At 33.7% G+C, this 13133-nt stretch overlaps 1 protein-coding gene across 1 annotated transcript in view; it reads right to left on the bottom strand.

Moving 5' to 3' along the window:
* Positions 1-392: 392 nt before the first annotated feature.
* FoxP (forkhead box transcription factor P) overlaps positions 393-13133 on the bottom strand; it is a gene marked incomplete at its 5' end in the record, with an annotated part of 50496 nt that continues 37755 nt past the window's right edge. The window contains 3 exons of the mRNA XM_088236636.1: positions 393-1320; positions 5092-5180; positions 6802-6877. Of these exons, the coding sequence (XP_088092762.1) occupies positions 891-1320; positions 5092-5180; positions 6802-6877 (595 nt within the window). The remainder of the gene's footprint in view (positions 1321-5091; positions 5181-6801; positions 6878-13133) is intronic.

The raw sequence follows: 13133 nt of genomic DNA, 5'->3' as shown, positions 1-13133 counted from the left end.
TGGTTTCGGATGTGACAGGGTTTAATGAACACCCTGCATACTACGGTGATGGTGAAGCTGGAGGTGTATTTTAGTGAGCGTCCCGATGAAGAGACGGGTACGTCTCGAAACCGGTCGACTAAAAAAGTCGGTAAGTGGTTATATACTTAATATTTACTTACATTATTTTTAACGTTTGACCACAAAGTTCATGCTTTAAACATAAATGAAAAATTATGAATTTCATAAGTTCAATTTAGACACAAATCTTGAGTCTATGTTTTATAGTTTGCATGACAATTGCCTTTTCTTGTAAAGGATTTTTTAATGATAGAACGTCCAGAGTCCTACCAGCAGGACTTTTTTCTAAATGCAGTTTTTTATGTATAGTGCGATTCTTTCTCTTTTAGCAATTTTTTTAATCATGTTTCTAAGATCAGTCTAGCCAAAATCAGAAATTTTATAGTAAGAAGTTAGCAGAATTGATTTTGAAATAGCTGCATTTTTTTATGAACAAAATTCCGTAAACACATTATGATGGCAGTGCCTATATGGAGGGGCACCAGGATGACTCTCATTCAGTCGTACAAGACCAGTAACCCTGGGCTGTCCTCGTGGAAACGCTTTCCAGAATGGTATGGTGTTGGACGTTGCATCATTAAAGAACAATTTGGCCAAACATTTGTGTTCGATTTTAACTTAATAATCTTTTTTTGATCATGCTACAGAACAGAAATTCCAGACTGCCTTTATTCTACGTAACTCATTTGTAAATTCAACAATAACATATTGATTCCAACAGCGGCAAAAGCTAACCTGACAACATTGGCACGACGAATCTCGTAACATTATTTAACATTAGTTTTTTGGTAACTAAAGAACAAATTGAGCTAATAATACTTCCACACGGATCAGTTGATCTTCTCGGAGTGCGTGGGATCCGTATTGGATCCGTTGTTGTTGAGAGACAAGTTCTCCGCCTCTTCTATGTCATCGTCCTCATCGTTCACCATGTCCACGATCGGAGCCTCGGAGGACTTGGCTCTGTGGCTGCGCCCAGCGTCGTCACAATTCCCAACGTCCCTTTCCTCGTGGCTTTGGCGGTGGTAGGACTCGCTCTCGTAGTCGAGAGACTGGGTGTAGTCCGGTTTGTACTCGTGCTTGGGGTGGTGGGACTGGTGGGGGAATTCGTTCTTCAGGCTGAAGATGTTCGGTTTGACGTCCAGCTGGTCGTGATGACGGGTCGGCGGACCGTCCGATGAGGAGCTGAGGTTCTCGGGCTTGATGTCGCTGTTGGCGTGACTCTGCAGCGAGTGGCTGTACCCGTTCATGAGGCTAGACCTGGAATAATAGAAAAAGTTGTAGTCGTTACATCAACTGCAGTATTGATGTACATATGATAATATATGCAATAACAATTTAGATTACCCTCAACTGCTTGAGAAAATTAAAATTCGCATTCCTCAACGCACAACTCGGTTGCAACAATTATTTCATGTTGGTATTTCAGGCACGAATAATAATAGGAATGCATCTTTGCCCAGAATTTTAAATAATTATATATATATATATCCTCACTTTAATCAAATTTAAAGAAAATGCTAGAACCCCAATTAAAAATAATAATTATAGTTTAATTTAACTGTACCTACCTAACATTTTATTTTTTTGTACACTTTAATATTTTAACTATGTTCTCTTGTTTGAAAGAAGGAGGAAGAGAGGACTCATAGCTCCGTATGGATCTGCCGGCGAAAGGATTTTTAAGTCCGAGTAAACAAAAAACTTTTTCTGTTATTTTTTTTATTATTTCATTATTATTTTATTATTATTTTATTTATTTTTTACGAGTGGAATGATGTGGAGTGGCTATTTCAATGTACGCTTTTCTTCTTCTTTTTTTGATACTGTATTTAGTAATGTATAAAAACTATAATTGGCCTATAATTTTGGTTTATTTGTAAATATTTTTTTTGTTGTAATGGCGTTTTCTTTAAATAAATAAATAAAATAAAAAATGAGTATGAGAATAAGACTAAAAGGAATAATATTAATAAATAAATTAGTATACACTGGAACCGCGGTTTCAAAATAACATTTGAACATTTAACAATACGTAATGGTAATATAATTAAACAACTCAATTTGGGATGACCTACATCACTCTTTTATTTACTTTGTTCGTAATAAAACATAAGATATGAAAGAGATAGTGAATATTCTTCATAACGATTTTTCAAAGTACAGATTTACGTTGTTTTGCGCCGGTTCGATTATCGCCGATTTACAATTACGCTGGATGGTGCCGGCGTGGGATTCCCGGGATTCCCCTGGGATGCTATTTTGAACCACTCTCGTGGCGCGAGGATACATTTCTACACACCAGAGTCCATGCAACAGTCAAAACAATGGTTTTCTCTGAGTGAAAGTGCTACGAAGCGTCCAAAAACGCAACAATGGACGGGAAAGGTTATGACCTCCGTATTTTGGGATGCGCATGGAGTAATTTATTGACTATCTTGAAAAAGGTAAATCCAAAACTGGCGAATATTATTCATCATTTTTGGATCGTTAGAAAATTGAAATCGTAGAAAAACAGCCGCATTTGAAGGAGAAAAAAAATCTCTATCATCACGACAATGCGCGTGCTCATTCATCGTTAGTTGCGCAAGCGAAATTCTACGAAATAGGTTTGAGCAGGTTCCCCAGCCACCGTATTCGCCAGACCTGGCCCCCAGCGACTTCTAAATGTTTCCAAAATCGCAAAGATGGCTCACCGGTAAGCGATTTTACTCAGATGAGGAACTCATACCTGAAACTAAGGCCTATTTCGGAAAGCTTCCGAAAGACTACTTTTTGGACGGGATAAAAATCGTTGGACGCTGTATCGACTTAAAAGGAATGCATGTTAATAATTGAACCGAATTTGGCCAAAAATTTCATGTTTTACTCACTCCAAACTTTTTAATTCATTACATACCCTATGAAATTTTATTCTTATTTTGTTGGCCAATTTTTATCAAAAAAATGTAATGTTTTGCTGTTGTGTTCTCTTGTTCTTCATTTGGAAAAAAAACCAACAAAACTTATGTTACCTAACTCGTAGTTGTGTAGGGTTCATAGTCCATAATCGATGACACACGTGCTAAAACGTTTCACCTGAAATAGTGCGATCACCAAAGAAAGCAATGTCATAATTTTCTATAGAATCCGATACAACATATTATGCAACTCTAACAGTATTGCACATAAAATCGGGAGTATCGTTCTGCAGGTCATTCACATCATCCCTAGCATGAAGAAATGAACTACAAAGGAACGTGGTCTATAAAGAGACCACAGGACGCAGGCAACGTCAGCCAGCCCAAAAAGTTCAGTTCAGCCGACCAGTCAGCATCAGCCAGTCCAGCCAGAAGACTCTGCTGAACGCAGTCACACAGTTCCAGCATATAGTTCAAGTGCAGTCTTCTCTTCAACTCATAATCGCCGTTACACTCGTGCGACATAATTAATTATTTATTTGCCGTGTAATAAATAAACATCAAACAGCCACCTCGTGTCTTCTGTTAATCTCTAACTGGGGTAGCAGCTCCAACCCTCAACCACCAAAATCCTACAGTTGGATTGTCTATTATATCTGCAAAAGTGATTGCATATTTTCCCCTTGGCTGTCAATAGACTGGACATTGTTCTATGGTAGGTCGATGTCTGTTTGTTTAAGTAACTGTTGTATGCTTCTCTTGATAATCTGTATGCAGAGGGGATTATTTCTCAAAGTACAAAGCACCGTTCAGAAATCTATTGAATCGGGCTTTTATTCCTCGTCTAGGTACCCGACAGAGTTAAGTCTCAAACGAGGGCTTGCATAAAAATATGAACCTTACCTAACAAATGTAAGGTTAAGTTTTATTTTTTAAATTTATATTATCCCCTTGCGTATTTTTTTTTGCACGAGCTTTAACCCCGAATTGATATGAAAGATACCAGTGGTGGTATTCTGAAACTTCTCTCCTTAGAGAGTGATTAATTTGAAGATTTTCATATGTGACGACACCATAGAATTAAGAATAGTCCAGAAACCGCATACGCGCATCAAACAGAAGGCGAATAAACTACTCTTAAAGGAGTAGTTTTACGTTTTGACCCATTAGTTATTATCTTTGTAGACGTCGCTCAATACACAACTCCCGATTGCAATTTAACTATGCCGTGTTGTGTCTTTTGAAAATGTAAAAATACTGCTAGGATCTTAAAAGAAGCAGAATCATAACCCTCTAGCTGCACCTGCTGGTGCATAGGGCACTACATACGAACACCAAATTATCTGTTACATGAATCTAAGGTGATCGGTCTTACGCTTCAGGTACCAGTGCATAGAGAGTAAAATATTGCAGTGAAAACGCTCACTCCACATATCTCCGTGATGATGTCGCGGAACAATGTCCTGTCCTACTAATTGCTGTTTACGTGTGGACAATGGTCGAGTCCTGGGACAGACCAGTATTGTATTGCCCACGTGCAAACGGCCTTTTACTCTACATAATTAATTTTCACATCAAAAATCTCTTTTTGTCTCAGTGAACTTAAAAAGCTAGGGACTCTTAGAGCTAAATAAGACCCCTCAGATCAGAGGCCTTTGAAATATTAGTTAGGGGGGAGACAGGTACAGGGTAAGTAAAGAGTAAACATTCTCTCATACAAAGTACCACTGGCTTAACTTCAATGAGATTTTCTAATATTGGGGGACTCAACTGAAAAATTAGCTGGCTACCGTAAAAAATTATTTATTTTATTGTTGTTAATGAAAATGTCTCGTCCTGTTAGGACTCTTTATTATTTAGCAAAAGCAATATATTGTATTATTTTTTAAAGTAAACGCCGAATTTTCGACAATGAACTATATTTATTTACGAGGAAAACAAAAAACAAACCGACACGAGCGTTGGTTTAGAGATTACCCACGCGTTGATTTATGACTGCGATAACTTAAGCATGTTCATTATTCTTCATTGTGATCGCTCAAATGCTTAGCATGTTTTTAAGCACGTCGATAGTTATTTGTGATTGAACTACTGGATGATGGAATTGTTTAAATGATATGGAAATTCGTACCTGTACTCATCATGCAGAGTGTGATAATCTTCTGGGCCCCCGTGGTCCTCGGCTCCAAGGTACGGTAGACTACACTCTTCCATCATCCCCTAGAAAAGAAATTCAGAAATTAATTTACAAAATACTCAGCTAAAAAATAATGTTTTTTACTGTTTATCTTGTCTTCCTACATTTTAATTCACAAAAGTTAGAGGAATATTTCAGGGTATAAGAAGCACACTTAGAAATCTCCATTGAAAGAGTTACTGAGATATTTGCGAAAAACTTAGAAAAAAGAATTGTGAGATTTCTAATTATGCTTCACCAACTCAATGGAGAATGATAAGTTGGTGGTGTCAAATAGAATGATTGAAATATGTTTTTGTAAGATTTAGAGATGGTTTTGAATTACACTATTATTTAGGTAGGTAGGTTTATATGTATAGTTTATTTTGGCATCAATAAATTATTTTCCGTTTTTGGTGAAGATTTATGAGTTTGCTTCTAATACCCTTATTAATTTATTTGCGTTAAACTTTAAGTTAAACCTAAGTTAGAAAGATGATTACAGGTAAAACTTAATATATCTGTGAGCAAAACTCTAAGAGATCAGCGAGGATATTGTAAGATGGAGTAGACAGCGAAGGAGGGACTGGAAGGGTCATGTCCAAAGAATGAAGACCACATACTCCGTTATATTTAATTACAAAATCAGCCAAACAGGATTTGTCCTGGTGGAAGACCTTCCAAAAGATGGAAAGATAGTTGAAGATCCACCTTATAGGAGCAGTAATCTCCTGGAGAACAGATCGCAATAGAAGCCGCATCCTCGGGGACCACTGTTTAAACCTGTTGCAGCATTCACCCCCTACCTAATAGCACAATACTTTGAGGACCTGGGCTTGGAGGTCAAGATTAAGCAATATGAGAACACTCGCCTTTCACCCAGTAGCCAGAATTTTTAAAGGCTTGGAGGGTAATAACTAATTTACGAGGACCCGTCACAATAGATCTACGCAGTGACGTCAAAAGTATATACATAGCACTGACCCTCATTTTCCATAAGAATGTACATTTTAGAGAAACTTTGCCATGAAATCAATTGTTAAAAAGAAAACTATTTGAAATAAAATATCGAATTCAAATCATGTGAACCAATATTTGCAGTAATCAATAGTGATAAAGTCAGTTTCAAGCGATCAAAAGAGTGTTGATCTTTCCCTCAGAGTAATAAGTCGCTAGAGAAGCCCATTAGCTCTAGTTATGGTTTTTCGTTTGATAACAAACGTGTAACGGTTACCAGAGAAGGCAACGGGAAACCACTCTGGTCATCTTTTCCCAGGAATCACTATGGCGAGTACATCCAATAAGCAATTGTCCTGGCTGCGGAATACAAGATTAGCGCAGGACTGAGATGTATTAGCTGTAGTGATCGCCAACGTCGGGGGGACCTAAGAAGGCACGCAAGAAAAATGATGGACGGTTTCGGTTTACGTTTGAAATTCTCAACCTGAGTGGTATTGTTGTAAACTGTAGCTTACTTCGTGGTTGATAGTCATAGAATGGTTTTTGTCCGCGTGGGCGACTCACTATGGCCAGTGGCGTATTATTACTCTAAGATCTTTTCCATAGGACAGATTTTGTAAAATTGGTTTCTGCGGATTCAGATATTTGGCATGAACCTAGGGATATAAACAGTCAAAATCAATTTTAATGATAAAAATAACACACCTGGAGGTTTCTTTTCATGGCTTCACTATACCCCTGGGGGCTATGGAGCATTGGAGGACTTTGGGACATCATACACCTATAGTTAAATACTTATTAGTATAAAACCAATAAATTTTCCATAAAATTATAAAATCTTATTTTGTGTCAATATTTGACAATAGTTCATTTTTAAAATGTATGACCATTTATATGAAATAAGTTCAATGTTTTCTAAAATATTTAACATTTATTTCAATGATTTTATCTTTATTCATTAAATAAAAGAAAAAACTAATCATTTGAAATTACTTTAAAAGTGTAAATAGATATAAAATGTTTTTATAACTTTTTCAGTTATATTAAAATATTTTTTTAATGTTTTTGGTCATTTTTTATTCTTCTTATATTTAGGAAAATATTTGTAAAAGATATCAAAATACCAAAAGAAAAATATGACAACTTAACTGAATTTTAGATTCTGATAAATAAAATACATTTGTTTAGAAATTTTTCATTCAACATTTTGTGATCTTTCGCAATATTATTTTCTTTCAAAATAAATTTTAAGTCATTTTGCATACTATACCCATCGATTGTTTCATAGTATTTGTGTGTTTATGTGTATTTAGGTGTGGTGATTGTGTATATATTTGGGATATTCATTTTGTGTGTAGGATAAAGATGAAAAATATTTTTAAAAAGTATAAAAGATTTAAAAAGAGATAAAAAATGTTAAAAAGATGTTTAAAAAAGCATGCGAATTAGTAAAAAGAGTTAAAAATTCTAATTCATGCAGATAAATAGTAAAAATATACAAAGATGCAAAGAGATTAGAAAAATTAAAACATATTTAAAACTTACCTTATTAAACCAACATCATTTGTTTTAAATGATAATTATCAATTTAAATTTCTTCAAATTTAAATATACAGAAATTTCAAGATAACCATTGAAGATATAACACATATTAAGAAATAAAATAATATTACAATATTTGAGTTTGTCCAAATTTTTATAGACAAAAGACTGGATTTCACCCTCTCGGGAGTCATTTAGATAAACAAATTACAACAGGGATGGAGAATACCTTAAATAAGGGGATATAAAAGTCGAGGCATTTACAGGGCTTATGACCTGTCATTTGCTGCTTTAAATGGCCACTTTACACACTGTGTAATATTCACCATTTTGCCTATGTTCGAACATCTAAATTTCTTCAATTCTTCCATTTGTTAATTTTAGTGAAGTTAAAAAGCTGAAACTTTTTTTGTTGAGAAGAGGAAACAGGTTTCTGCAAGGTATCCTCCATCCCTGTTGTAACTTGTTAATCTTAATGCCTCCCGAGGGGGTGAAATCCAGTATTTTATCTACAAACATTTAGACCAACTTAAATATTGTAATAACGACAACTGGTCCAAGAAGACGTTTAAAAATTGGGAAATTGTTTTCAGGCGTTGCCTAGTATGTGAAATAATTCAGTCAGATAAATCTCTTCACAACAATAGAGGTTCCAGCTCTTTGACTTCACTTAAATCATCAAACGAAAGAATTGAAGGATGTTTAAACATAGGCAAAATTGTGATTGTTACACAGTGTGTAAAGCGGCCACTTAAACCAACCAATGACAGGTCATAAGCCCTGTAAATGCCTAGACTTCCATATTCCCTTCTTTAAGGTATCTTTCATCCCTGTTGTACTTTGTTAAAATAATATTAATTTTAAACACTTATAAGTAAATGTATTTTGTGTTAACATAATTTGTGTCCGTTTTTTCCAAATTTAAAAATAATAACCCAAATTAAAAATGATGGTAAAGGAAGAATTTTTTTATTTCTGTTACATGTTTTATTAAATTTTATTACTAGGATTCAAAATGGAATGTCAAGTAGACGAAAGTGATCACTTTCGATGCCTTCTGTTTGCGTTCAACCGAGGGATTAAAATTGCCGAAGCTGTTCGCAATATTTGCGCAGTGTTCGGTGAAGATGCCATAAATTATTGACTAAATTGTTGTAAAACAACGAAAAAGAATACATTATTGACTAATTTGTTTTTATCTTTTTTTGGTGTCTTCTTGTTCTCTGAATTTGGAAAAAAACAGACAAAACTTATGTCAACACAAACAATTTTAATAAATTTTAAAAAATTATTTCTAAAAATTGATTAATGACTAAGTCTATCGATTTATAACACATTTAAGTTAACTTAGAAGGTTTATGTAAATAGAATAATATTTACATTTACACACACCATTTTTATTCGTGTTAAATTTTTCATTGATTGCTTTAATTTCAAAATTTTATTCTTAGTCTTTTGCTCTTGGCAGAGCAGTCATTGTAACGTTGGCCGGAGAGAAGCACGTAATTTGAATCAACCTCCATCCGCTTCTTGGAGGCCTCCTCAAGAGAGACGCCAGTCGTTTTTATCACTAAGTCTGACCACCTTGTTGGACTTCTTCCGCGAGATCAAGATTTCCTTACTCGTCCTTGTGCCACATTTTTTTCCATATCATCTTCACCTCTCAGCTGAAGTATCTAAGAACACGGATTTGCACAATGGAAGAAAGACGCTGTTCAAAATTCTACTCTTAGGTTATGGAAACATTAGTCCAATAGGCTGTCCGTGGTATTTGCAACATTCTACACCAGCACCACAATTTGAGCGCGTGTATCTTTCTTTGTTCTCTTTTTCAGCTCCACGTTGCTGGGGCGTACAAGAAGAACACCGAAAAAAACAGGGTTCTAATAATTTTTTTTGTAGACTTAGTGATACTTCTTTGTTGTCAAACTTATTTCAAACGCAGAGCGAGCCATAGCTTCTATCAATTTCAGCATTGCACTCTCTTCCTCTGCTTACTATCATTGAGCCAGATAAATACATCCATTCACGATCTCGCAATTTTTTATTTAAGTTATTTCCGGTGGGTTCTCATTTCTCTGGTCAATAATCGTCATTTAGATACTCTCCCTGCTGACTTCACGATCAAAACTATTCCTCATATTTTTCTAGAAAAGAAAGATGTAAAAGTGTCGTCGGCGTATCTCAAATTCGATATTCATCTTCCATTAATAAAGATGTCTTTGTCCCAGTTCTCTATTACTAATCTCATTATTTTTTAATTCGGTATAAATATTGAATAGTAAGAGTAACACGTCCCTTACCAAAACCATTAAAACGCATAAAAAACAATGTGTTAATCTTCCTTATCCTAAATACAAATAATTGTTACTATCAAACTAAAATGAGTTAAAAGTTACTTAGGTTAAAACAAATAAATCGTTATTGTAGAAATCGATTTTGATCCCACATTCGCTCTTGAAACATTAAATTTGTATAAAAACCTAATTCCAAGTCCTACTTAAATCAAGTTTCCGAAATGACATATTCCGATTAACACCAAAATAGTGTAAATAACAGGTTAACGAATTACGTATATCCATAATTTAGACAGAGATAAATAATAAAGTTAAATTAAAACAATTAAAAGAAAACAAAGCAAATTAAAATGCCAACCTTTCAAAATGTTTGGAAGAAATGACCTCAAATTAGTTTCAAACAATGCAAAACCATAGGAGTTAATTTTTTAGAATATTCAAATATAATGTTTTTTGCTGTAAAAATAAGACATGAATTTGTAAAAGTCATAATAACGAGACTATCCTTAGTAAAGTAAAAAGAGTAAAAAAAAATTCAGGTACAATTTTCATTCAGTAATTAATATAAATTACACTTGCGGATAGACCAAAAGAAGGTATATGATTGAAATTCTTCGTGCTTTATGTCCATATCCTCTGGAATTGTCTCTGAAAAATATCAGAAAATGCCGAATCTAAAATTGCCAAACTATGACGAAAGTATTACACTGAATCCAAAAATCTAGTACGACCACTCAACAGTACAGCACTCAGCCCAACAGTAAGAAACATTAAATGCAAGACAAACAATGCTGGACCACACCAAACGATGAAATCAAGTCATTCTATCCACACAACATACTTAAAACAATTTAACACGATATTTTTCTTTTAAGATGGTGATCTTCTAGTGAGAAGTGATAAAAACCCCCCCCCAAAGAGAAGATACCAGAGAAGTTTCTAGAATTTCTCTACATGAGTTAGCAGATAGGTTAGAGTTTTTCAAAGGCATGTATGTATTTACTTTAAATTGAAAGCTAATAATTTAATCCATATTTGCAATTTTTATAAGTATGGTAAAAGGGTAAAAAGAAAGTTCTTGCATTACATCTTTGAAATCTGCAGTTAACTAATATTTTGGTATTGTTAGCTTAAAGCACTGCATTTTATTTATAGAAAAAAACGATGTAACTTTTAAAATATGCATTTTGCTAGTGAACACTTTTTTTTTTGTTTTCCCAAACGGAGGTAAGTTGGTTTTCACATTAAAGAAAAATATTGGGATTGACTGAGACATGTTTTTGTTAAAAGTAGAGAGCGGAGAACGACTTGATCAATTAACAAGTAAATAGTAAGAAAGGAAAGGAAACATTTAGAGCAGCACAGCGAACGGCACGCCAGGACATGTTGGTTATAAATATTTGGCTCCATCTAGTAATCCTCATTGCGTCATAACTTGAACACTTTATCTACGCTTTTGTGCAAAGTCTTTGCTACAAATGGGTTTGCACAACCTTAAAATAGCGGCTAAGAGTAATTCTTGAAATATCTTTGTTTTAACTTTCGTTTGTATTTTCAGATACATTGATTCAATATCTTTCAGCTACTAATTTGATCATGAATAACTGACAAAGACATTTTGAAAAATAACACACAATAAAATTTATTTTTATGGCATCTAAATTGTTTTTTTTTAATGTGTAATTTATTCACTTCTCTTTCATTAATAATCGTTAATTTTTCATCTTCTTCAACTTTTATTATTTTAAAGAATAGCTAAGTAGTTTTTTAAAAATATTTTAATCAAATGATAAGAATGTTGTTGAAAATTGTTTTTATTTTAGATTTAAATAATTTGGTTTACTTCAAGAAATCTTGGGGCAAATTATAAATGAAAATTACGCACTAGGTACGGACGATTCTACGGCAAATTAAATGTTAAGCTGAGAAAAGCGAATGCACTAGATGACTATATTTTGTTCCTTGGTTTTTCTCTGAAGTTTGATGCTGTTAAGTGATTAATTCCTCACAATTCCATAGGCTTTAGTGAGGTTTGAAAATAAAACACTGAGATTTCCAGGCCTAGGTAACTAGCACACAAACAGCCTTCACAATCAACTATAACTCTAAGAGTTCAAGAACTGTAACAGACGGGAGATTTAAGAAAAAAAGATTTTTAATCGATTTGAATAAAATGACCTGATCTTATAAAACTTTTGGACACTTTACATGGCAAAAAGTTGCACAAAACCATATAAGGAAACTGTGATTCAGTACTGTATTGGACATTGAATTGGACATTTGAAATAATTAAACTAGAAGCAGTTTTTTTTTCTAATGTTGATGACTTACTTGTATAGATTGACTTAGTTAAAAATTTAAAAAATAATGTTATTTTCTACACAATTTCTCCTCGACTGTTACAGTTGTTCTATAAAACGAAGATACTAATGCGTATAACGGAAAACACTGACATCTATGATCTATTGGTTGCTTTTGATGGTTATATTAAAATTATAATAGGGGACAATAATTTGGAAATATATTTAAATAAAGTATATGTTTGGTAAAATAATCAACGCAAAAGATGTAGGAAAAAGGAATCATAAGAAAGGAACAGTGATTTTGGAAGTAATGAATCTATGGATAAGAGTCACAAAAGATGCAACAAATAAGGAGATTGATGAAATTTCTAAGAACACTTCCGAGTCGTCTGAGAACGGAAAGATTTCAAAAAGTATTTGTGCATTTTTTGTAATCCTAAATAAAAATAAAATATTTATATGGTTGATAGGTACGATGCTTGTTTTTTCATTAACTCGAGCTCGAATCGGGTTCTGGAATTTCCTATTACTGTGTTCCAATTGCTTTACGAAATATTGGCCAGTAAAGTTTTGATAAAAGCTTTTTGATCAATATATCACACAATGGTTCAGTGACATTTTTGGTGACGTTTTCAATCGAAGTTGAGTTGAAGTTTTAAAAAATGATTCCTGAAAATGAAGATAGTGTTCTAAAACTGTTTTTTTTAAAACGAATGAAAATTTAAAAATGAAAGAATCTAAAGAGGACGTCTTATTTACTATAACAATGTAAGGCATTTTCAGAGTTTTACCTTATTTTGAAAAGAATTTGAATAAAATATGGCTAAAATTATTTACACTATTTTTGTTGATCAATTTTATCTTTAAACAAAAATTCGACATAAGGAAACACCTA

The sequence above is a fragment of the Micrasema longulum genome, unplaced genomic scaffold (assembly GCF_059751315.1).
Source record: "Micrasema longulum isolate JH-2025_06_02 unplaced genomic scaffold, ASM5975131v1 h1tg001591l, whole genome shotgun sequence".
NCBI classification, from domain to species: domain Eukaryota; kingdom Metazoa; phylum Arthropoda; class Insecta; order Trichoptera; family Brachycentridae; genus Micrasema; species Micrasema longulum.
This window is presented reverse-complemented; position numbering and strand designations above follow the sequence as displayed.